The 23324-nt window shown below is 41.0% G+C and overlaps 1 protein-coding gene across 3 annotated transcripts in view; it reads right to left on the reverse strand.

Annotated features, from left to right (window-relative positions):
• The window catches only part of TRPM6 (transient receptor potential cation channel subfamily M member 6), a 187709-nt gene that overhangs the window by 77018 nt on the left and 87367 nt on the right, over nt 1–23324 (reverse strand). For all 3 annotated transcript variants that reach the window (XM_048218395.2, XM_044391103.3, XM_057305640.1), the window contains 9 exons: nt 22348–22525; nt 18773–18986; nt 15439–15563; nt 12622–12793; nt 6897–7062; nt 5723–5846; nt 3054–3126; nt 2828–2928; nt 621–755 (listed from right to left, as the gene is read on the reverse strand). In XM_048218395.2, the coding sequence (XP_048074352.2) occupies nt 621–755; nt 2828–2928; nt 3054–3126; nt 5723–5846; nt 6897–7062; nt 12622–12793; nt 15439–15563; nt 18773–18986; nt 22348–22525 (1288 nt within the window). The remainder of the gene's footprint in view (nt 1–620; nt 756–2827; nt 2929–3053; nt 3127–5722; nt 5847–6896; nt 7063–12621; nt 12794–15438; nt 15564–18772; nt 18987–22347; nt 22526–23324) is intronic.

Raw genomic sequence — 23324 nt, forward strand, 5'->3', positions numbered from 1 at the left:
GTCAGTGCAGAATGCAAGTGCTTTCTTCATAGTTTTTACAGTCTAATTGAAGAGGGGAGACTTACATGAAAAAACAACTATGAAGATGTGTGCTTGAAAAGGGCTGCAAAAAATGTGTACCATAGGAACAGATCACCGTTAACTGGAGTATTCAAAAGGGGCTTGAAGAGGGCTTTGAAGAAAGGGTAAGATGCAACAGGTGTTTTTACAATGAGTAAGCTGGTCTGGTTTCAATAAAGGGTTTGCATAGGAAAGTTGCAGGAACAGAATTTTAACAGTGGCTGTACGTCGAGATGCTTCCAACAATTCAATAAAAGCAATCTGTTCTCATTCACATCATTGGCTTTAATTATGGTCTTACTGTTGTGTTTTCTTAACTTAGTTTATGTTCCTATTCTGTGTAATTAATTGAAATAAGAAATGCAGAAATGACCATAGGATAAGATGGATTTGGTAAGAATGTTTGTCCTCTGGTTGAGAAATCTGTCTCTCTCTAAGATATCTTTGTACGTCAATATTCAAGGAGACTGGAGCACTCAATATTTAGCTTAAGCTAAATCTTAAGCTAATTTATAAATGAATCTTAAGGGAGGCGAATGATGGAATGTTCCAATACTCACAGTGTTATAGAGCTCCTCCAGTCGGGGGATGGTAAGAAAGCGATGGAGGTTCACTCCATATTCTATTAAGAGCTTCACAAAATCCACTCGATCCATCACTAAAGCATCTAACATTGCTTGTTCCAGTGCACCAGCCTTCAGAAGGTAGAAATAAATAAGAGATATAGAGAGAATTAAGAAAATGAATCCACAAGAACAAGGGGGTCCAGCATGTCACATTTTGGAAGCTGGAAAGCCGATGGTCAAGTGGTAATCAATTTAGCAGTCCCCAGAAACCCAGAAGGTGAAAGTCCCCAGAAACTGAAACTAGAAAAAGCCAAGAACCAAACAAATCTATGCCACAGAATTCTGGCAGCTCCAGGATGAAATCAATACACACATACTGAATCCCTAATGTTGAGACCTTCCCAATCATCTCCCCCATTTGACTTCCATTAATACCAGCCTCAAGGTTTTACCTTATCCAGGCAGGGGATTGGAGGATTCTTTTCTATAAAGGGACTAAGAGAAAAGGCAGGAATATGCTGTCATTTCAGGTCCCCCCGACAAATAGAGGCTAGATCACTGCTCTGTGAAGCTCAAGCCTACAGTTAAGCTTCACTTACAGGCTCAGAATTTCTAAAAAGCTTTCTCTCCTCCACTCTTAAATAAAAAGCCCAGAAGAAACACACCATAAAAAAATCAATCAGTAAGAATCAGACAATGCAGGAAGAAGAAAACTTTGAAAGAACTATCATTAATATCCTCAGTGAAATAGGATATTAGATTCAGGATGCTTAAAAAAAAAAAAAAAGACAACAAATTTGCTCATAGAAATTAATAGTATGCTACCAGAAACAAAAACTCCACATAAGGCATGAATATTAAAGTTGAAGAAATCTACCAGAGGAAAAATATGGAAGATAAAAGGAAAAAGATAAGATTAGAGGAGCAGTCCTTAGGTCCAACATTTAAATGCTATGAATTCCAGAAAGAGAACAGAGAAAACAGGAAGGAAATTCCTCCGCATGGAAACCCAGGATTGTTAAGTTGAAAGCATGTGCCCAGCATATGGATATAAAGACTCACAATAGCACACTGCATTCTGAAATCTCAAAACACTGGAAAGATATTTGTTTGAACTTCCAGAGAGAAAAAATAAATAGTCCCAAACAAAGGATCAGAAAACAGAAATATTTTTACTTCCCAATAGCAGCGTTGAAAGCTAGCAGCTAAGCATTCAAAATTTTCCAAGAAAATTAGTTCTGATCTCTAATTAAAATATATCCAAACATATAAGTTCTCAAAATGTTTATCTTCCATGTTCCCTTTCTCAGAAAGTTACTGAAGGATGTACCCCATCGAAATAAAGGAGTAAACCAGGGAAGAAGACGACACGGGATACAGAAAACAGGTGCTCTAACACCAGAGAGAGGCAAAGGGAATCTCCAATATGATGAAGGTAGATCCCAGCATGACAGCCCAAAATCAGGAACAGCAGGCGACCAGTCCAGATTGTAGCAGTGAGGACAGGACCACAGACAGAAATGTTGAGAGGTCTCTAAAATGAATGAATCAGAAAATAGCAATATAACTTGTTATTTTAAAATATGGAGATTTATAAATGTCAATACAATCAAAAAATGTCAAAAATACTTGGCTTTTGTGATTAGCAGGGCAGAGAACTACTGTTGTTTTAATAGCCTTTTAGTACCATCAGATGTTTTAAATATTATGCACATATTAGTTTGACTCAAAATAATATACCTGTGGCACAGTCGCAACTGCAATTTTTAAAAATGAAATGTTAATAGTGATTATCATTAGCACTATAGATAACTTTCTTCTTTCTGCTTTTCTCTGTTTTCACTTATTGCTATTGTGAGGACATATCACCCTTTAATGCAAAAATAAGAAAAGCTTCAAGTTTTAAATAACAATATAAAAATCCAGCCATATAAAAAAAATAAAATATCCTTCCATTCTGTCTTTCTCCCAATTTCATTTGTCAGTTTCAATTAGGCTGTGGAGCCTGAGAAAAAAACATGATTTTAGGGAGGCAAAGTCATGAGAGAAATGTCTCAGGTATCCCTGGGCACCCAGCTACAAAGATATCCTCCACACCCCTCCCAAACCACTCTCTTTCTCCTTCAATTTTTTCTTTTGACCCCACCCTTACAAGCTAACACGTGAAATATTTTTCCCAAATAACTTCATTTTCACTATACCTTCCAATGTTGTCCATAAATTAGGATGTGTTTCTTGGCAATGTCCATTCTGTCCCAAGCCATTGCCAGATTTAATTGTTCTGATGCTGTTAAATTCGTGCCTAGGTTAAAAGAAGGGACTAATCATACACCTTATTTAAAATACCAACATAAAAAAGCAAACCAAGTTCCATGGAACATGAAAAGAGGAAATGAGTAAGAGATGTAACCCTCTTCAGACACTCACCCTTGAGCAGAGCTGTTAGGATTGCTAAATCAAGGTCTTGCGACTCCTCGGAATCAGCATCGAATATGGTAATCTATAATGGTCGAAAAACAGGAAGCCATATGTTTTGGGAACTGGTAAAGAAACGTTTTTAAAAAGCCCCCACAAAATGCGCTCTAGAGTTAATGAGTTGAGCAAAACATAAATGTAAAAAAAAACCACACAGAGTTAATCTTCTTGATTAGTTACTTATAGAAAACTTTTTAAATAGGGTAATGGAGAACTGTGAACACTCAGGGGGAAAAAACTCAAAAAATCCATGTATCCTATAGGAAACACATGAAAAAACATTATTACACTGAATTTACCATATACACACTAGAAATGAAAAGAAACTCAGTGTTAATTCCTAATGGAAAAGAATAAAAATTATTCCTTTTGAAGAGGTACCATAAGACACCCTTCTGCTCACTTCATCTTAGAGACTAAGATTTTTGTTTTTTTTTAGTGAGAGGTGACTCCTCAAGGATTCGTCATAAAATAAGTGAGGCAATTACAATGTGCCCAATGAACAAGTAGAAAGGGCAGGACAGATGGTCTTCACAATGTCTGCGTCCAGTGCCTCCTGCGCCATGAGACTAATTTTTGTAGACAAACAAGGATTTTATGTATGATTGTAAAAGTCCTGGTGGCTCGGTCAGTTGAGCGCCCAACTCTTGGTTTTGGCTCAGGTCATGATCTCAGGGTCTAAGATTGAGCCCTGTGTGGGGCTCCATGTTTAGCATGGAGTCTGCTTACGATTCTCTCTCCCTTTCTCCCTCACCCCTCCTCAAATAGATAGATAGATAGATAGATAGATAGATAGAGAAAAAAGAAGAAAAGGTTGTCTGCTGTTAATGAATGTATCTCAGTCTTTCTAAATGAAAATGTTTTATATAGCAAAGGGAACTATTCAACAAAAAGAGCCAAGTCTGGCAAGCCCAGATATACCACTAACCAGCCAGTCTGGAGGAAACATCTTAAGGCCACTGAATCTCAGATTTCTCATCCACAAGGTGAGAGGAAACCGATAAATAATCTCTAAGGTCCCATGAAGGTAGAAAAACTATGCTTCTACCATTTGGGTATTGGTTCCCTCCAACTAACCGCCCCTCTATGTGCATGAATAAAATCAATTCTCAATTATGCAGAAGCTGAGGACCTAACTCCTAAGATGCGCAAACCCTTCGGCACCTACTCTAGTCTCCTCTTGGTCATTACACCCCTCGTTACTCTCTTTGATGACAGGAAGACACAAATACAAGGGTGATCTCTGTAAGATGTCCATTTCTTATTGATTTCTGTGGTAAGTATCAAACGTAGTAGACCAGGTACAGGATTTCAACTCTGAGTCCACGTATCTATTCTACCATTCTGTAACTGCATGACTCTGAGCAAACCACTTAAATTCTCTAGGTGCGGCTTTGGCATCTCGGAAACCGGAATAAACAATCACTGTCATATTGAATTCACTCATGGGGCACTTCAAGGTAAAAAAAATACATTTGAAGACAAGTTGTTAATTGTAGACATGGTTGTTATTTTTGTTGTTATTAGGTCAACTGAAACCAAGTGTTTATCACATTTGTTTAGTCATGATTTGTCCAGCCTGAACTGGACAGTTTTTTATTTTTGTGGGCTTTTTTTTTTAAGGCCAGGTGCTTAAGTACTACCAAAATCTTGAATGATTTGGTCTAGCCTTTGAAATCTGGAAAGATCACTATGAATCATGACATATTTGCCTATTTACTAGAATTGTTGGCTTCATCTCGTCCAAGTCATTGGTAAAAATTTTGATCAAAGTATCCCAAAATGCTAAAATTGTTTTCTGAATCTACATTATGTTCACAGCCCCTAGTTTGTGGCCTCCATTTTCTGTCCCAGAGTATATTCTCACACTTCCCGTTGTTCAGTGCGACCCCGAAGATCTCCTGCCGGATTTACTCGGATGTTATGATGCAGTCGTCTAAGACAGCAGACTGGACTTAAGACATGGAGCTGTTCTTTTACCCTCTGAAAATATTTATGTGTGATCTTCATTCAATGTGGTCACTTTTCTGTAATACTGCTATACTAAGTGTTTTTGTTTTTTTTTTTTCCTAACTGCAGTCTGAATTTGAAGCATTGTGGGGAGGTGGGCCGGGGAGGGAATAAAAAGGCAAGTGGACTCAACTAAGGGTCTGTCCTACAGAGTTATATACAATCAAATTAAAATTAAGAACTCCTGGGGCGCCTGGGTGGCGCAGTCGTTAAGTGTCTGCCTTCGGCTCAGGGCGTGATCCCAGCGTTCTGGGATCGAGCCCCACATCAGGCTCCTCCACTGGGAGACTGCTTCTTCCTCTCCCACTCCCCTTCCTTGTTTTCCCTCTCTCGCTGGCTGTCTCTGTCAAATAAATAAATAAAATCTTACAAAAAAATTTTTTTAATTAAGAACTCCTTATTTTGGGGGTGCCTGGCTAGCTCAATCAGAAGAGCATGTGACTCTTGAGCTTGGGGTCATGAGTTCAAGCCCCACATTGGTGGAGAGATTACTTTAAAAAATAAAATCTTTAAAAAAAAAACTCCTTATTTTTAGAAGTTGTGGAAATAAATATTACAATTGATGCAAATTATCAGTTTAAAAGTCGTCTGAGTTATCAACTCATACTCACAGAATCCCTGTGTACCATACACTCCATTAGAATTTGAAAAAGGTGCTTGGACTGTTTAAGACTAAAGTTGAAACTGTTCTGAATCATGCAGATGATCTCCTCCTTCACCTGAGGACGTAGGGCCCTGAGAGAGAGATAAATGGTCATGACTTGGCACAATGCAGAGAAGGGAACAAGGCAGCAACTTCAGGGCAAGAGCACCTGCGGGTCCCATCTAACTGAGGGTTTCCATGCACAGTTCTGATCTGAGAGCAAGTGAGCAGGAAGCAAAGGGAAGCAAGGTACTGGAGAGGCCGAATTTGAAAGCGAGCCTGGATGGATCTGCCATGATCCTGGAAGGAACACACTCCGGCACAAGGTTCCCGAGCTGATAGATTTCCAATACATGTTTACTTAAGAAAATCAGTGGGGTCGATATTTTAGTTCATAGGTATTATATTTACTTACACGGGAGAAAGACCACACTTTTGAAACTGGAAAAAAATCACACTAAATACAGGGATAGCTAAAGAAAAACGACCTTTTTATTTGAAAAGGCTAAAGAACTAAAACCTTAAGGCGCCTGTGTGGCTCAGTCGGTTAAGTGTCTCAGGTCGTGATCCCAAGGTTCTGGGATCAAGTGCCACATTGGGCTTCTCCTTCACCCCTGTTCGTACTCTTTCTCTCTCTCCCCCTTTTACTCTCAAATTAATAAATAAAATCTTTTTTTAGAAAAAGGATTAAAACCTCAAATAAACACAACCTATAATAATGCCTGGATGCTCTTCTCCCCACTTCCTGCTATTTTTACTAATGGCAAATGAATCTGAGGGTGATCTGGGGCCAGCTCCTCACTCACCACAGGGTTTTTTCAGCTTTACAGGCCAACTGCAGGAGCGTCCCCTCCCTTACTCCCCATGGAAGTGCTCCCTCCACCACCCACGCCCCTGCAGCTCAAACAACATTCAAGAGCCCCTGAGAGCGGCAGGCCCTTCTTTAGCAAAGGAAACAGAAACTTGCATCAGCAGAGGGCATTCGGGCATTAATCAATACATATAAAAATCACTGAAAAATTAATTCCAGTCTCTATCTCTGTCCCCCAAGGATATGTGGCCCACCTAAAAACAGCTTAAAGAACTAAAATGGAGGAATAAACAGTTACTGTGGTTTCACAGCTGAGGAGTCAGCAACTCACCCTTCATCTAAGTGTTTGTGGGTGAAGGCCAGAAGGTCAGCGGCCCTGCCCGTGCCATCACACACCACCACTGGATCTTTGTCCCTCACAGTCTCCCACACGGCAAGGATGACGTTGGGACCTCCTTCCACCACCAGCCCCACCACGGGCACGCCTTGTCTTGAACCTGTTTCAGAGGACAGACAATATCACACTGTTACAAAGAAAACCTATGCTGGCCAATCATCCGTTTTGTTTTCCTGGACACAAGTCTTTCAGTCACCCAGATACCTGTTACTTGTGCTCACGCCTCTTCCTTCCTTGACTCACTCAGGCTTCCCTAGTTCAAGACCAAGCCAGAAGCTTGCACTTCCAATAAAGTCGCAGAAATACGGTGAGAGCAAATTCAAGCTTTCCCCCATTAAAAGGTAGCTAAAGGTTTTCAATGGTTTAAAAAAAATTTTTTTTTAAAGTAGTCTTCAAGAAATTTCTACTTTTCATTGTGGAAAACTTCAAACATATCTTGAAAAAAAATCCAGAATGACATAATGGATCCCAATGTATCGATCACTCACCTCCAAAAATCATCAACCTTTTGCCAATTTAATCAACTTCTAATGATGATTATTTCTAAGAACAGGATGGGTTGGGTAACTCTCACAGACTTTTACATTTCAATGTATTCCATTTTTCACTGTTTAAATTTTTTTTTGAAGATTTGATTTATTTATTTGACAGAGAGAGAGACAGCCAGCGAGAGAGGGAACACAAGCAGGGGGAGTGGGAGAGGAAGAAGCAGGCTCCCAGCGGAGGAGCCCGATGTGGGGCTCGATCCCAGAACGCCGGGATCACGCCCTGAGCCGAAGGCAGAGGCTTAACGACTGTGCTACCCAGGCGCCCCACACTGTTTAAATTTCTTATCACAAGTATACATTATTTTATTAAAGTAAGGAAGACAAAAAAAAAAAAAAAAAGTAAAGACCATGGAGTCATTCTTCTTGAAAACATATTAAGTGAAAAAAAGTTACAGAATGATATATATAGTAAGATCCTTTTTATATTTTTAAATCCACACACATAAGTATATATTTTATATGTTTGCATTATATATATTTATGTATATGCTTACATGATACATGTGTGTATAAATACGTTTATTATATATATCATATATACATTTATTATATATATACGCATATCCATTTTTATATATCCATGTGTGTATACATGTGTATAAATATATATATTTATTATATATACATATCCATATATACCTTTTTATACATATATGTGTGTGTGTGTGTGTGTGTGTGTGTGTGTGTATGTCACCAGAAAACTCTGGAAGGGTACACATCAAACTATTAATGGAGAAGACAGGGAAGGATTTGGGGAAACATTGAAAAGGGATCTTGTTTATTCTATAGACTTATTTAACTTTTACACTGCACATGTATTGATATATTTAAATCAATATTTTTAATTTATTTTTCAAAAGCAGAAAAATCAGCAGGCAATACCACACTCACATCTGGGCATCAGTGGATATTATCCTGGGCCCCAAGTTGAACAGCCCTCCTCTGGCCATGCCCTCCCCTCACAGTGAAGAGTCTACGGGACCAATGTTTGAGGGAAGCCTGTGCCCTCAACCCTACTTACTAGAGTGCCTTAGACCCCAAAATTCCTGCTTCCAGGGGCTGCCTGAGCCTCTGCCCCAGATATGTCCTCCCCCAGGACATACTTGTCAATGACTCTGGGGTATAGGGGAGAAGTGGGTAGAGCTTGGACATACAGGTTGGGGTGTCCGGGTGAGCACATGTGTGTGAAGTCCCTGGCACAGAGGGATGGAGCCAAGGGCAGAAAGAGAAGCAGAGAGCAAGCTGTACATAGGCTGGGCAACAGTCCGGGCTGTGGCTCAGTATTCCCAAATTTCCAAGATGCTGAACTCAAACCTGGTCTTCCAGCTATATGTACAAATGTAAAAGAATAAAACCTTATACAGTTTGTTAGCTTGATTTAAAGCTTTTAAATATTTAGACATATAATATGTGGCCTTTCCTGTGTACCCTTGTCCTCGACTCCACAAATGTTTGGTGGGGGTGGGATTTGGGGGTAAGGGAGTGACTGTTAGCAGGTATCCAAACACATAATTCAGTCTGTTTCATTGCTTTGACATTCTACTTCTTTTCCTTTTCCATATAGTTTCACCTCATTATTTTCTCCCTGTCACTAAAAAGTGAATCTAAAATATACCAACTGATAGTCATGGGATTCCTCTAATAATATAGTCTTACAAAAGCTAAGCAAGATGACAAAAATGATATATTAACATGTAAAAGTAATAGAAGAAAATTTAGATAAATATTCCATTAATGATAAATTATTGACATGCAGGGAAAAAACTTGAGAATCTCTTATACCCTATATAATGAAATACCATGCAGCTATTAAAGATGTGTTAAACTATGCTTACTAATGTGGAAATGCATCCATGTTTAGTGGGGGAGAGGGGAAGACTACAAAAGAAGCATGGATATTATATGAACGTAGTGTTCATTTAAAAAATGTTGCTGTGATGGGGCGCCTGGGTGGCTCAGTCATTAAACGTCTGCCTTCGGCTCAGGGCGTGATCCCGGCATTCTGGGATTGAGCCCCACATCAGGCTCCTCCGCTGGGAGCCTGCTTCTTCCTTTCCCACTCCCCCTGCTTGTGTTCCCTCTCTCGCTGGCTGTCTCTCTCTCTCTGCCAAATAAATAAAATCTTAAAAAAAAAAAATGTTGCTGTGTGTGTGTGTAGAAAATTTGTGAAAGCATATATATATGAAAAAGTTGACAATGGTTAGTTTTTTATTATGAGATTATGGAAAATCCTTCCTTCTCCTATATGCTATCTTTGTTTTATCTAAATATGAGAGTATATAGCACTTTTATCATCACAAAAGAATCAATAAGGGTAAAGAGGGAATTCAATTTCTATAGGGTACATCTTTCTTGAAGCAATAACTAATTCCCACAAAAACAAAAATATTTATGATTGTTTTCTACAAAAAGGATCTTACTGATCCTACTAAATTTGTTAAAAAAAAAAAAAGAAAAGAAAAAAATCGTCAAGCTCTTGCTGAGAAATCTCACTGGAGAGCTGCCTCAATCCTTGGCCCCCAGGGTTAGGCAAGAATACAATATCATGCCTCCAAATTACCCGCTCCTAGGACGGACACCCAGGAAAGCACTCGTCTCCACTGACAGCTGGATTGTGAACAGATACTGAGGCACCTGATCCTATCCTGTCTATCCTCAGGGGCTTAGGAACTGACATTGGGCACATTTCAAATGGCTACACACAGAATTCCTATAGCAATTTTATGATGTCAGGGTTTTGGGGGGAGCACTATAAGTACTCTTGGCCAATATCAAGGGTTTTCCAGGGACTCCAAGAAGTCCAGGCGAAAAGAAATAAAAGAAATCAACAAAATATTTAACTATTTTCATTCCATCCAAATAAACCCTTTTTAAGCAATACAAATATGGTAGAAAGCTTCCCTAGTGAGCATGGTGGGCATGAAGATCAGCTTGGATATGTAAGAATTTGGGGTCTGTTGGGGGCTTTCCTTTCCTTTCTTTCTTCTCTTCCTTCTCCTCCTCTTCCTCGTTCTTCTCTCTCTCCTTCCTTTCTTCCTTTCCTATGTGTGTGGGTGTAGGTGCCTTACTATTTTTGCTCCTTCATATTGGTTCTCCTTAGAATAATAAATGTTACCAATCACTGGAATGGACTCCACATTCTTCTACACACAAAGTAAAACTCTCCAAGTAAGTCCCAAGTTTCAGGATCTTTGAAAGCAGAAACGTTACTTGATGCTATATGCAAGCTTCAGGTTGTATCCACAAATGGAGAATCGGCAGGGAATAAGAAAGACAGACTTTGCTCTCCTGGGGCACACATCATGATGCTGTACAAAGCCCCTAAGCAATTTCTGTGCTGAGCATGGGTCAACAGAGGCAACAGGACATTTCAGGTAATTGAGAGTTCAGACGTTTAAAGGAGCCCTCCCTGCGGGGACTCTTCTTCAGGCCTGTCTCTGACCTATCCTCCTCTGCTCTCCTCTGTGGGTCTCCCTTCCCCCCCACCCACACCCACTCCACAGGGGACCACATACCTGATCCTCTCTCCTCTTTCCTTACCGAAATGAGCCTCCAACCTTTATCCACACTAAGCTCTAAGTCACTGGCAACAATTCCCAGGGTCCCTCCCACACCACCCTCCCCCAACAAGGAGATTACACCTGTATCAAAGGAGGATAACAGGAAAGAAAGACACAGACATGTATTGAGGGCATACAATGCACCCAACACTATCCTAGGCACAGCAAGCATACATCATCTCAATTAACTCTCACAACAAAAGGTAGACAGTTCCTTCCCTTTTATATTAAGAAAACTGTCTAACAGATGTTAACTCCCTTGGCCAAGATCATAGACAGTAGATGGCAGAGCTCTGATCTGACCTCCTACATTCTGCTGCCTCAGGAGATCAAGGTTAAAAACTCAAAGGACATTCAGCATGTAAGGCCAAAGTCAAAGGTTGAAGAGGACTTGAGCCTCCCTATGGTCTCGGCTCCCAGGTCTTCGACCCCAAGGATGGGAATATTTTGTGGAAGATTTAACTCATGGAAAGAGGCAGAAGTTCACTTTCTGCTGCCTTGGACTAAAAGTCTCCATTTCTCCAGGGAGCACCTATCTTTCCACCTCTCCACCCGAGGATGTTTGCTGATTCTGGCCCTCCCCTCCCCTCTCCCTCCTATAGATACTACTATTAAAAAATAGACAACAGGTCCAAAATAGAGTCACTTGTGCTAAGCTCCACATCAACAAACCAAGACATAATACCTGACCTAATTGCAGTCGCAACCTCTCCCAGGAATGTAACCTTTAACCAGTCAGTCTGGAATTACCTGGTTGGCGTTAGTGAGGTAATCTGCCTGGTAGGACCCCCACACCCACCCCGCCTTCCCTCAAAGGAAGGTGACCTTGCCCAAAACAATCCACTCCTTGTTAGAATAAGTCTCCTGCCACACCTCCTTCTGCCTATAAAAGTCTTCCATTCTGTCCAGCTCCTTGGAACTCTTCCCTATCTGCCAGATGGGATGCTGCCCAACTGATGAATCACTGAGGAAGGCCAGTAAGATCTTTAAATTTACTCAGCCGCATTTTGTTTTTAAATGCTACCAAAATGGTCATATCGAAGCATCCCTGGAAGTAGTACATAACACTGAAACCTTCGAAGGTCCCTATTTCTAAAAGCCCTGTCTGGTCTTAACCCTTCCCTATCTGAGACATGCCACCATATACAAAATGCCATCTTCTCTGATGGTCAAACTCATACCCTCCCTCTTCTCAAGCCAGTCTCTTGACTGCTATTTAGTCATTCCCATTCTGGCGTCAATCTTCTCCCCCACACACAACCATCCTCCACCCATCCTACCCTATGGACAGCTGGAGGCTATGCTGAAGTCTCCACTGTTGCAGAAAACCTCTCCTGATTATGGTGTCCCCCAAGATTTCTTCCTTTCTCCTGTCACCCATAATTCCTCACCACCTCACATCCTGCTTTCTTCTGGCTGTGGGTTCACATGTGTTAATTTAAGGCAGGGACCAGCTTGGACCTCTCCACTCGGTATGGATGACAAAGGGGTGCCTTTCTCCATAGCAGCTCCCCAACCAGGCCCCAGTGGTTGAGCCCCTGTGGTACTCACGGCTGTGTATTTTCTGCAGAGAGAGGTACTTTTCCAGGTTCCTCCTGAGCTTCATCTCATTTCCATACTTGCCCACAGTCCCATCGTCGGACAAGATAAAGTGGGAATGCATGCTGTTGAGTGTGGTGAGCTTGCTGAGGGGGTTACCCAGGGTCTGGTACAGGCACACCACCTAGAAGACAGTGAAGATAAGACAGGGTCAGAGCTCAAGGTCCTTCCTTCCCTGGGCTCACCTGCTCCATAAGGCTTGTCCATGAACCATGGAGTTCCTGCCAAGGTTAATAAGTACTACTTGCTACCTACAGCACTGTTTCTCAAGATATTTGTGGTGAAGGATCAATCTGTTTTCTTTAATCTCCCATCTTTTGGGATTGGTGTGTGGTCCTACTATGTGTAACCAGTATGCAGCTCATGCTACATGGGACTCATGACACAAGTTCAACAACTCTTGCGCATGCCATGCTCAGCAAGATAAGCCCACTGACCATATGCTTAGATGTCACAGCACTGCCACATTACTAAAAATGGTTCTAAATACTTATTTTTAATTTCTGTATTTACCTTGTCTCAGGTCATTATAAAACAGTTCAAAAAGGTACACAGGTACACAGACTACATCACTATCCAAAAAATATGCTTTTCAATAGATCTATTCCAAAACAATATTGTGATAACACTTTTTTTTCTAGTATTTCAAATGAAATGAAGAGTAATCACCAACCAACTGAATGGAGATCCATCCATTCAATATAAAACATCCAGATCTTTATTAATATTTGTGAACTCTTCCTTAAGCTACTCCAATTTTTATTTGTTTTTAGAGACAAAACCACAGTGTTTGGAGTGAGAGGGACCCTGTTTAAGTCTAGACTCTTCTACTTCCTAATTTTAAATCGGGGTAACTCTTGTCTCCTTTCTCAGCTTACTTTCCTCATGTATAAGTGAAAACAATAATTCCTACAGCAGAGGGTCACTGTGAAGCTTAAAAGAAATAATGAAGGGAAAAGCACTATAAATTTTATCAACATTAGTCTTTAAAGTTACCTTTATTAGTACCTAAATGTGACACTGACACCAGAAAGCAAAATAATAATAATAATAATAATAATAATAATAGATAGATAGATAGATTTATTACATCTGAAGTATCTAATCCCAGCATTAATATCATTTTTTTATAAAAGCAAAAAATGTGCAATAATAGAGGAAAGGTTAAATTATAATATTATTAAAGTACTATAGTACAGTAGAACATTATTAGGCATGAAAAATCAGAATGCACTCTTGGCCCCCAGAATATAATTTCCCACTAAAAACAACCAGGCATTTCTCAAGGAGCAAAAAATATACAGTTAGCCTGGAACTTTTTTCTATACTAAAACACAAGAAAGCAATGAAAAATAATTAGAATTGTGTTAAAAGGACTCAGGAGACAACTTGAAAAGTTTCCACTGGCCAAAATGGGACAATTTGAGCATAATTAAGAGTAATAACTAGACTAGATGAATTGAAACATATTTAATATTTGATATGTTTCAATTCATGAACCAAAACAAATATCACTCTTCACCTTGGAGGATGGTAGATAATGAATCATTGCTTTGAAAGCTGGAAAATAAAGAGAAAGAATCAAGCATTTATTCTGCCCTTTCCCATACAACTATACCACAAGGTAAATCAAATGGTTGATGAGAAAATGTTTCTCTTTGTAGAGTGTTTAAGCTAATAAAGAAAGAAAGAACACTAAAATTAAATAACAGCACTTGCAACTCAGTTGAGATCATGAATCTAGGCAAGGACATCATAAAAAGAAAGATGATCCTAAGTTACAAGGGGAAGGACGCATCTCTTATGGCGTAAACTTGCACAAAAAATCATGTATTTGATCAAATCTTTGGATCAAACTACCAATTTACAGGAAAGACAAAAGACAGAGAAATACCCTAAACCCTACTATAACGGGCTAAATCTGCAAAATCCAAACTATGGGAAACTCTTCAGGAAAAATGACCTAGTTCTTTAACAAATAAATTGCACCCCCCCAAAAAAAAGAGAGAGAGAGAGAGAGAGAGATGAAGGAAAAATCCATAGATTAAAAATGACTGAGGGGCACCTGGGTGGCTCAGCCGGTTAAGCATCCAACTCTTGATTTCGACTTAGGTCATGATCTCAGGGTTGTGAGATCAGCCCCACATCAAGCTCCATGCTGGATATGGAGCCTGCTTGGGATTCCATCTCTCCTCAGCCCCTCCTCCCCTCCCTAACAACAACAACAAAAGACTGAAAATGACCCAAGAGACATCTCGACCCATCACAATATAGGGAACTTTTCTGGATAATGAAATCAAACAACTAGGGCACCTGGGTGGCTCGGTCAGTTAAGTGTCTGCCTTGGACTCAGGTCATGATCCCAGGTCCTGGGATTGAGCTCCGCATCAGGCTCCCTGCACAGCGGGGAGCCTGCTTCTCCCTCTCCTCCCTGCTTATGCTCACTCTCACTATCTCTGTTGCTATCTCTCTCTCTCTCTCTCAAATAAATAAATAAATAAAATCTTTAAAAAAGGTAAAGTGAAGCTGAGATAATTTACTGATGGATTAGGTTTGATGTATAAGACAGAGATCATTCCAGGATTAGTCCAAGGTTTTTGGCTTGAACAAGGATAAGATCATCATTTTCTAAGGCAGGGCAAGTAGGAAGCCAATAGTTGGTTTGGGGTATATTACATTCGAGATGTCTTTTGGATACCAGGTATAGTGCTGACTTGGCAATTAGATACACATTCATTTCCTTTTGTTGTGAAAGGGTTCTCTACTTACATCTTTTCCAATAAGATCTCTCTGGTTTTCAATGACGCCCCAAGGAGGGATTCCAACGGTCCAGATTTTTCTCAAGGACTGGAAGGAATGGGCTTTCAGGGCATCCCCAACATGTTTGGACACGCCTATGAACAATAGAGATCAAACCTGAACACACGAATCATGCAAAATACCATGACTGCTGGAAGGAGACAAATGGGTGGGTATATGCAAAGGGCCATTCTTAGGGAAAGTTGCGGGCACAGTGGAATGAATTTCTGATATCTTGGTTTCCTCTGCTCTCTTGTAACACCTCTTTCTCCTATCGCTGACCTCTTTACCTGAACAATTCTCCTCTCCCTTTGGGCACTTTTTGCTTACAACCTCAGTCCTGCCCCTATTTTTGACTGACCAGAAAGTCCTGTAGGGTCAACATGAATGTTCTAAGTATGTTTTTTTCTCTAACCTTCTCAACTGCCCCAGCAAAACATCCTGCAGATATGGCCCTTGCTTCATTGAAGCAAATTAATAGCTTTATACACATAAATATTCCAGAACTAATGCATTCACATTTGACCTTCTGGAATTCATAATAACAACAATAATAATAGCCAGCACTGACCAAACTCTTACAATGCACCACGTGCTCTTTTAAGTGTTTTACAAGTATTTACACTTTCAGTAGAAACGTTAACTTTATGTGGTCTATTTTATAGGCAAGAATTGAGTCATAAAGAAGTTAAATGATTTGCCCAACGTTGTAGAGCTGGTCGTTTGTAGAGCTTGGATTCCAATCCGGGGTATCTGACTTTTTTTTTTTTTAAACAGACTCTATTTTTTTAAGCAATTTTAGGCTCACATCAAACTGAGCCAGTAGTACAGACCTCGCCTGTACCCCGAACCCATACACAGCCTCCCACAACTGTTACACCCCCGCCCCAGCATGGTAGATGTGTTACAACTGCTGAACCTGCACTGACACATCACGAGCACCCACAGACCACAGTTTACGTTAGGGACAGGTGCTGTAGATTCCACAGGCGTGAACAAACCCATAATGATCTAAGCCATCACTGCAGTATCATGCAGAACAGTTTCACTGCTCTCAAAATCCTCTGCGTTGCATTTACTCGTCACCCTGCCACAACCCCGGGCAGCCACTGGTCTTTGTCTCTGTCTCCAGTTCTGCCTTTTCCAGAATGTCATATAGTTAGAATAGTGCAGCATGTAGCCTTTGAGATTGGCTTACTCTGCCTTTTAATGACAACACTGCATTGCTCCGCTTACTCTTCTCATATATAGTGCTGGCCCTGTGTCATTAGCACAGAGACAAATGAACAAAAACTCTACCTATCGCATGCATCTGATGCACGGCACCTAATCATTCCCCCTCTCTGGCATCTTCCCCGTCACCCGATTTTGTACACTTTCCCCAGAGTCATTGTCTAGAATCGGGGATCTGGACCACAGGCACATATCAGTATCAGCTGTGCAGCCATCTACTGCAATAGAGATTTGGACTCCGTAGGTTTGGCCTGGGCTCCCAGCATGGTGGTGCTGGCGGACGTATGTCAGCATCCCACATGTGATCCTACTACATATTGTCTACTGAGACCCTCTATAAAACCAGATCTGACTATGTCATTCCCTACCCATTCTCCTATCCAGATTCCTCTGAGGACCCCTTACTACACAGAGAATAAAATGTCAGTCCATTGGCGTGGCACCGAGTCTGGCTCCAGTCTCCCTTGTTCCTGTTCTCTGCCACATGGCACATCCAGCCTATAGCCTTATCTCCTCTTTCTACATGTGCCTTCACCTCCAGCCGTGTGCCTGGCCTTGAACTGCCACCTCTGTCTAGGATGCTCCTTCCTACCCTTCCCTCAAGGCCAACGCCAAGTGCTATATCCTTCTCCATGCCTTCTTGAGTGTCCTCAGGTGGAACTGTAATGTGTCTTCCTCTTCCTTGTACTCCCAAACACTTGCTTTGTATCTCAACTATGACCCAGTCAGCACTGATTGTAGTTAGTTGCTCATTGTTATCACAGTCTGCCTTATCACTAAGCCCAGCACCTTTCACCCACAGCACCTATCCAAGTGCTTGCGCATTCAATTAAATGTCAAATATTCATGCCAGATAATGTTCAAGTACAGTAGAGAAGCAGCTCAAGAATAGGCAGAAGCTGGTAAGCAACATCTCTCAAATTTAAATGTGCAGAAGAATCATCTGCGGATGTTGTCAGAATGCAGATTCTGGTCCTGCTGGTCTGCAAAGGTATGAGATCTGCATTCCCAGCACGCTCCCAGGTAATGCCAATGCTGCTGGTCCAGCTGTCCCTCCCTGAGTAGTCAGGCCCTACGGAGTTGTGGTTGAACGGGGTCAGATCCTGATTATTGTTTAAGAAAGCTTCAAGTATGCCTCATTTCTCATTTCTTTTGCTTATATGAACTATTCCAATAATCTTCACACTATTATATTTGTGTTCCTTAATTGGTCCTAACCTAAATGTTAAAACACACACACATACACACAAGAGCAGTAAGTAAAAGAAAGCCTGTGTTGTTAAAAAGGGAAACTAAGGGCCCAAAATGGAATCACTTAAACCAAGTTATCAAACTGGGGCTTCATACCTAACCTAACCTAACTGCAGTTCCAACCTCCCCCAAAAACTTAGTCTTAACCGCTCAATCTGTCACAAGGACTCTCCTCATCCTACCCCCCCCCCCCCCCCCCGCAAAGGAAGATGAGGTAATCTGGATGGTTAGACTGCTCCCCGCCCCCCATTCCCTCTGAGGGAAGATGACCTTGCTTGGAACAACCCTTCCTTTTCTTTTGCAAATAACTTCCTTGCCTCACCCTCCTTCCTACAAAAACCTTCCATTTTGTACAACTTCTGTGAGCACCTCTTTACTTGCTAAATGGGATGCTGCTTAATTCAGGAATTGCTTTATAAAGCCAATTAGATCTTCAAATTTACTCAGTTGTATTTTTGTTGTTGAACTTGACCCTCTGGTAAGCTTAGCTCATGCCCAAGCCTGCACACTCCATACTTGCAAGAATTCCGAGTCCTTTCAAACCTCACCGGAGTCTAAAGTTCATGAAAAGACTATTTCTTTGCCAGAAGTTTACCCACAGTTGTGTTAAAATAGCATTATTTTAACAATGGTAGAAACGCATTCCAGGAAAGGTCTATGATTCTTCTGGGTTTTTTTTCCTAGTACTATGCTTTTCGTCTTTCTCATGCCACCATGTGCCCCGAGAGCACTGAGGAGCAGAGATTAGGTGCCATACTACCTGATTCAATTAGAAAGAGGAATTTTTTTTTTTTTATGTGAAGCAGAGAGTGCACTTTACCAGTATTAATGCCTTCCGTTATTATCCACGCTCCTGTTGTCTCTGCAGCTTTGACCAAACCTTGGCTGAAGATCTCTTTAAGTTTGGAGGGCATCTTGAAGTTCTGGATGCCCCCGTGGACAGAGATCACCAGCTTTGGCAGTTCCATCTTCCACTCTTTCAACATTAAATGTAACAGATGATCCAACTTTGTGTCATAAGAAGTCCTAATATACTGGAAGACATGAATAGACACATGTACATAAAATAGGAAAAACTACATACCAGTAACAATGAGCACACAGCAGGGCGACTGAAATGGCCAAAACTTAAAAGGAAGTGTCTGAGATTTCTTTAAAAGTTCATCTTTGTATAATGGAAACATTTACTTTGAAAGGATCCCACACCCCCTCTAAGTTCCTTCTGGGAATTACAAGTCACGGTAGGAAGGCTTCCTCTGGCTTTCAGGGTTGGCCCACCAATGAATGTTCTCTAGAAGGTCTGAGATGAGGCAGAAATACTTCAAACTGGCAAAAACCACTACTCCAGGAAACCCATTAAAAAAAAAAGCTTTTAGAAATAGGTGAAATGGGGTTTTTCATACATGCTATTGATGAGGGAGCAGAAGGCTAGCTGGACAAAGCACAAGCTGACACCCTGCAACCTCCCATCTACCCCCCACTCCTTCGTGGTACATGTGTGACAGTCTTCCAGGGATCTCCCAACTATCTTAATGTTAATACCTTGCTAGAGGGGAAAACAACCTTAACTTGACACTGGCAAGGTCTCTATTATCTTATAGGTCTTCTTTAGCATATGAAAGTTCTTTTGACACCTCCTTTTCCTTCCTTCCCCCAACTCCTAAGTATATAATCAGCCACTCCGAAAGACCCCTGTGCAGCAGCTCTTTCTGCCCATGGGTCCTGCCCCCCCCCCCCGCTTTAATAAACCACCATTTTGCGGTCATCAGCTCCAGACCTCACCCCACCGAACCCTCACCTATATTCCAAAACCACATCACTATGACTTTTAATTTACTTAACTCTTTCATATATTTCCACAATTTAAATCAGAGTATTATCTGGGAGTATGTACATTTAATTTACTATAAACTTCACATTCTAACCATTCCCTTTATATATAATTATCCCTCTGAAAATGTCTTTTTCCAAAATAGATACTTTTCACCAGAGTCATATTTTTGTCTAGTCAATGTAACCCAAAGCAAAGGCGAGAGAAATCCGAATCAGCAGGTAGGAGCAGAATCATTTTGTGTTTTGCTTAAGATCATGGTGTATAGCTGGCTCTCTTTTCCAGTAGATGCAGCCACATACAGACTGTTGAAACCACACTGAGATGAGTCTGCCCTCCTCAAGCATACGCTAACCAACACCACCACCAAGTCAGATTTACAGGAGTAAGGACGATAAGAAACCAGGAATTAGAAAACTACACCGAAAAGAACCACGGGTGGAGATCTTCATCCATATGCAAATAGAATTATGACCTATCTTCCAGGATGTAACAGTGACTTAAAACAATGGTCTATTCACCTTTGAAATTCTTAAAACATAATCCCTTTATTTAATTATTAAAATGTTGGAATTTCTGAACATCAAGTTGACATCGAGTTGGGACAGCCATCACAGAATGTAATAGAACCTTCAGTTTGTAAGTGAGGAAAATGAGTTGCCATGGCTTTCTTACATATCCAAGTAGTAGGAAAATACACAAGTTGACCTTTGTGACATGGTTTGTGTTGCTCCGAATCGTGAATGCAGGCAGGGGCAGCTCTGACGTGATTCCCCTAGCGCAACTCTTTCTCCCAGGTGCCTCTCTCTTTCATCTAGAAGTCCTTTGAGTCCTAGCAGATACTCCTCCTTGAGATCTCAGATAAACAACCTTGATTAACTAAATTATCAGCACTAGTTTTTCTTCCAAAGGCCAAACAAAGATGGTGCTAAAGGTTAATGACTTTCTTTCCCCCTCCCCCTCCTTTATAACTAACTCTGGCAGATTCTCACGGGCATAGATTCTCCTCAAATCCTTCACAGAATGAGGTGGGAGGGATAAGACCGGGAAGGGAATGCAGGGATGGGAGATAAATAACCAGCTCTCAAAGCTTTCCTGCCTCTCACCGTAAATAAGAACAATTCTGGGCTTAAATATAAAAGGTAGTTTCTTCTGAGAGATCAAATAAAATGCATTCAGGTGCTCAGGATGTAATGGCAATCTAATGGTAAGCATAAAATCTATGAGGGATCAGGAGATCTGTTGAACCATATTTTCAGTTCTCCTATGTGCACCATATTTTCTCTTGGCCCTCCCACAAGCCCAGTGTTCTTAGCCCTCTGCCTCACCTGGCACCGAACACCTCACTCACCTTTCTGATCTCAGGTTAGCTGTGCCTACTTCCCGATGGCTTCCTTGACACACACACTGCCCCAGAAAAACAGGAGTTACCCTTTCCATTTATTCGAAGAATCCTATATTCACATCTGGAGCATTTCCCCTCCCCCTGTGGTAATAGTATATTTATTTCCTGTTACCCTCACTAGACTGTAAGCAATGTTAGCACATGGAACATATACTCTTTGGGGCATAGCAACGTACGAGCACCTAATAAATCGTTGTCAAATGGATGAAAAAATGAGGAAATGAAGGTGATTATAAGTAAACATAAAAGCAAAAGGAGGAAGACTAAAACGGAAGGGGAAAATTACGTACAGGGTTCTGTAAGAGTCAGCTTCCAAAAAGGATTACAGAGAAGAATAAAGGCAGTTTCCTCACCAACTAAAGAGAACATCAACACACAAAGCTAAGTGCAAGAGGATTAATAACTGGAAATGTAGATTACTGTAAAACTGCATTATGAGACTTGATGATGACTGCTTTATTACGGTCTGTTGTTTCAAATTCACCCAACCGATGGTCAGACTCCAGGGTCCAGCGGAGTCTTGGCTTTCCTGAGGTGGACGCCCCTGCAGATTCCCCGGGGAAATCTGCCTCTGAGAAAGCAGCAGGTGGTTAACAAGCTCAAGAAAAAACACCTGAGAGATAGCTGGCCTGTCCGTATTGTGCAAATTACATGCAAAATTATCATATTAGAGACAGGAACAAAACTGGCCTGGAAAACCTACGGACGATCACTTGGGGGAGATACAGAGAGAGATTTCCGCATTTCCTCTCACAAGGATGGAGCAGGCCTGAACAGCCACAAGCTACTAGTAATTGCTATGGCCATGCTTCAGCTAAAACCATCTCTTTGGCAGCAACTTTTCTCCATTCCTTAAGAAAAGGGCAGCCTTTGGCAACTGTCTAAAGAGCAATAAGGCATTCTCCCATAGAGAAGGCATAAGCTTGCTAAAAGAGGTCAAATAAAGAGCTGGCCACGCCATACCTGGGAAAGGTACCATGTCCCTCACACAGAAAAGAAGAAGGGTCAGGTCATTTTTGTGAACAGGTCAATAATACGGATCATTTTTGCAATAAAACCCAGTCATCTGATCATTTACACTTGGAGATACAATTTCGAGAAACATTTGGAGGTTATCCTCTGTTAAAAACTAGCAAAGTAATGTGAGTTATTAGCGTACCTTGGAGTGGTGGGTGTGCTCTCCATCTTGAAAATTAATAGTGCCAAACGTATCTGTAGGGCTTTTCGTCGTGTGCTTTTCAACAGACCATTGTTCATTTTCATTACCGTTGGCAGCTGAGATGGTCCAGGAATAATCTATCCCATGATGGTCTCCAATCAGTCGCCCACAGTAACACCTTAAAGATGGGATGGAAACCAGTTTCAGAATAGAAAACACACTTCAAAACAGAAAACAGATGTAACGTTTCTACACTTTTCTAGGGTAATATAGAGATGGCACATATGAATAATTTTTTTACAACTTCACATTAAGATTTATATCACTAGATTTCTTCTGAGCTTAAAAACACCCTCAGTGGTTCTCTCCCTTAGCTGCACATTAAAATCATCTAGCGAGGGGCACCTGGGTGGCACAGCGGTTAAGCATCTGCCTTCAGCTCAGGGCGTGATCCCGGCGTTATGGGATCAAGCCCCACATCAGGCTCCTCCGCTAGGAGCCTGCTTCTTCCTCTCCCACTCCCCCTGCTTGTGTTCCCTCTCTCGCTGGCTGTCTCTGTCTCTGTTGAATAAATAAATAAAATCTTTAAAATAAATAAATAAATAAATAAATAAATAAATAAATAAATAAATAAAATCATCTAGCGAATGTTTAAAAAAAATACTAAAAATCTTGTGCACACCCATGTTAAGTATTATAAAGCATTATTCATAATAGCCAAGTGTCTGTTGACAGATGAATGGATAAAATGTGGCGTATACATATAATGGAATATTATTCAGCCTTAAAAAGGGAGGAATCCCATGATACGCTATAATAGGGATAAACCTTGAGGATATTATTCTAAATGAAATAAGTCAGTCATAAAACAAGTGCTGTATGATTCCCCTTATCTGAGGTACCTACAGTAGTCAAATCCACAGAGACAGACAGCAGAATGGTCGTTGCCAAGGGCTGGGAGGAGTGGCCAATGGGGA

Source organism: Ursus arctos, unplaced genomic scaffold, assembly GCF_023065955.2.
Source record: "Ursus arctos isolate Adak ecotype North America unplaced genomic scaffold, UrsArc2.0 scaffold_33, whole genome shotgun sequence".
Taxonomy (NCBI): domain Eukaryota; kingdom Metazoa; phylum Chordata; class Mammalia; order Carnivora; family Ursidae; genus Ursus; species Ursus arctos.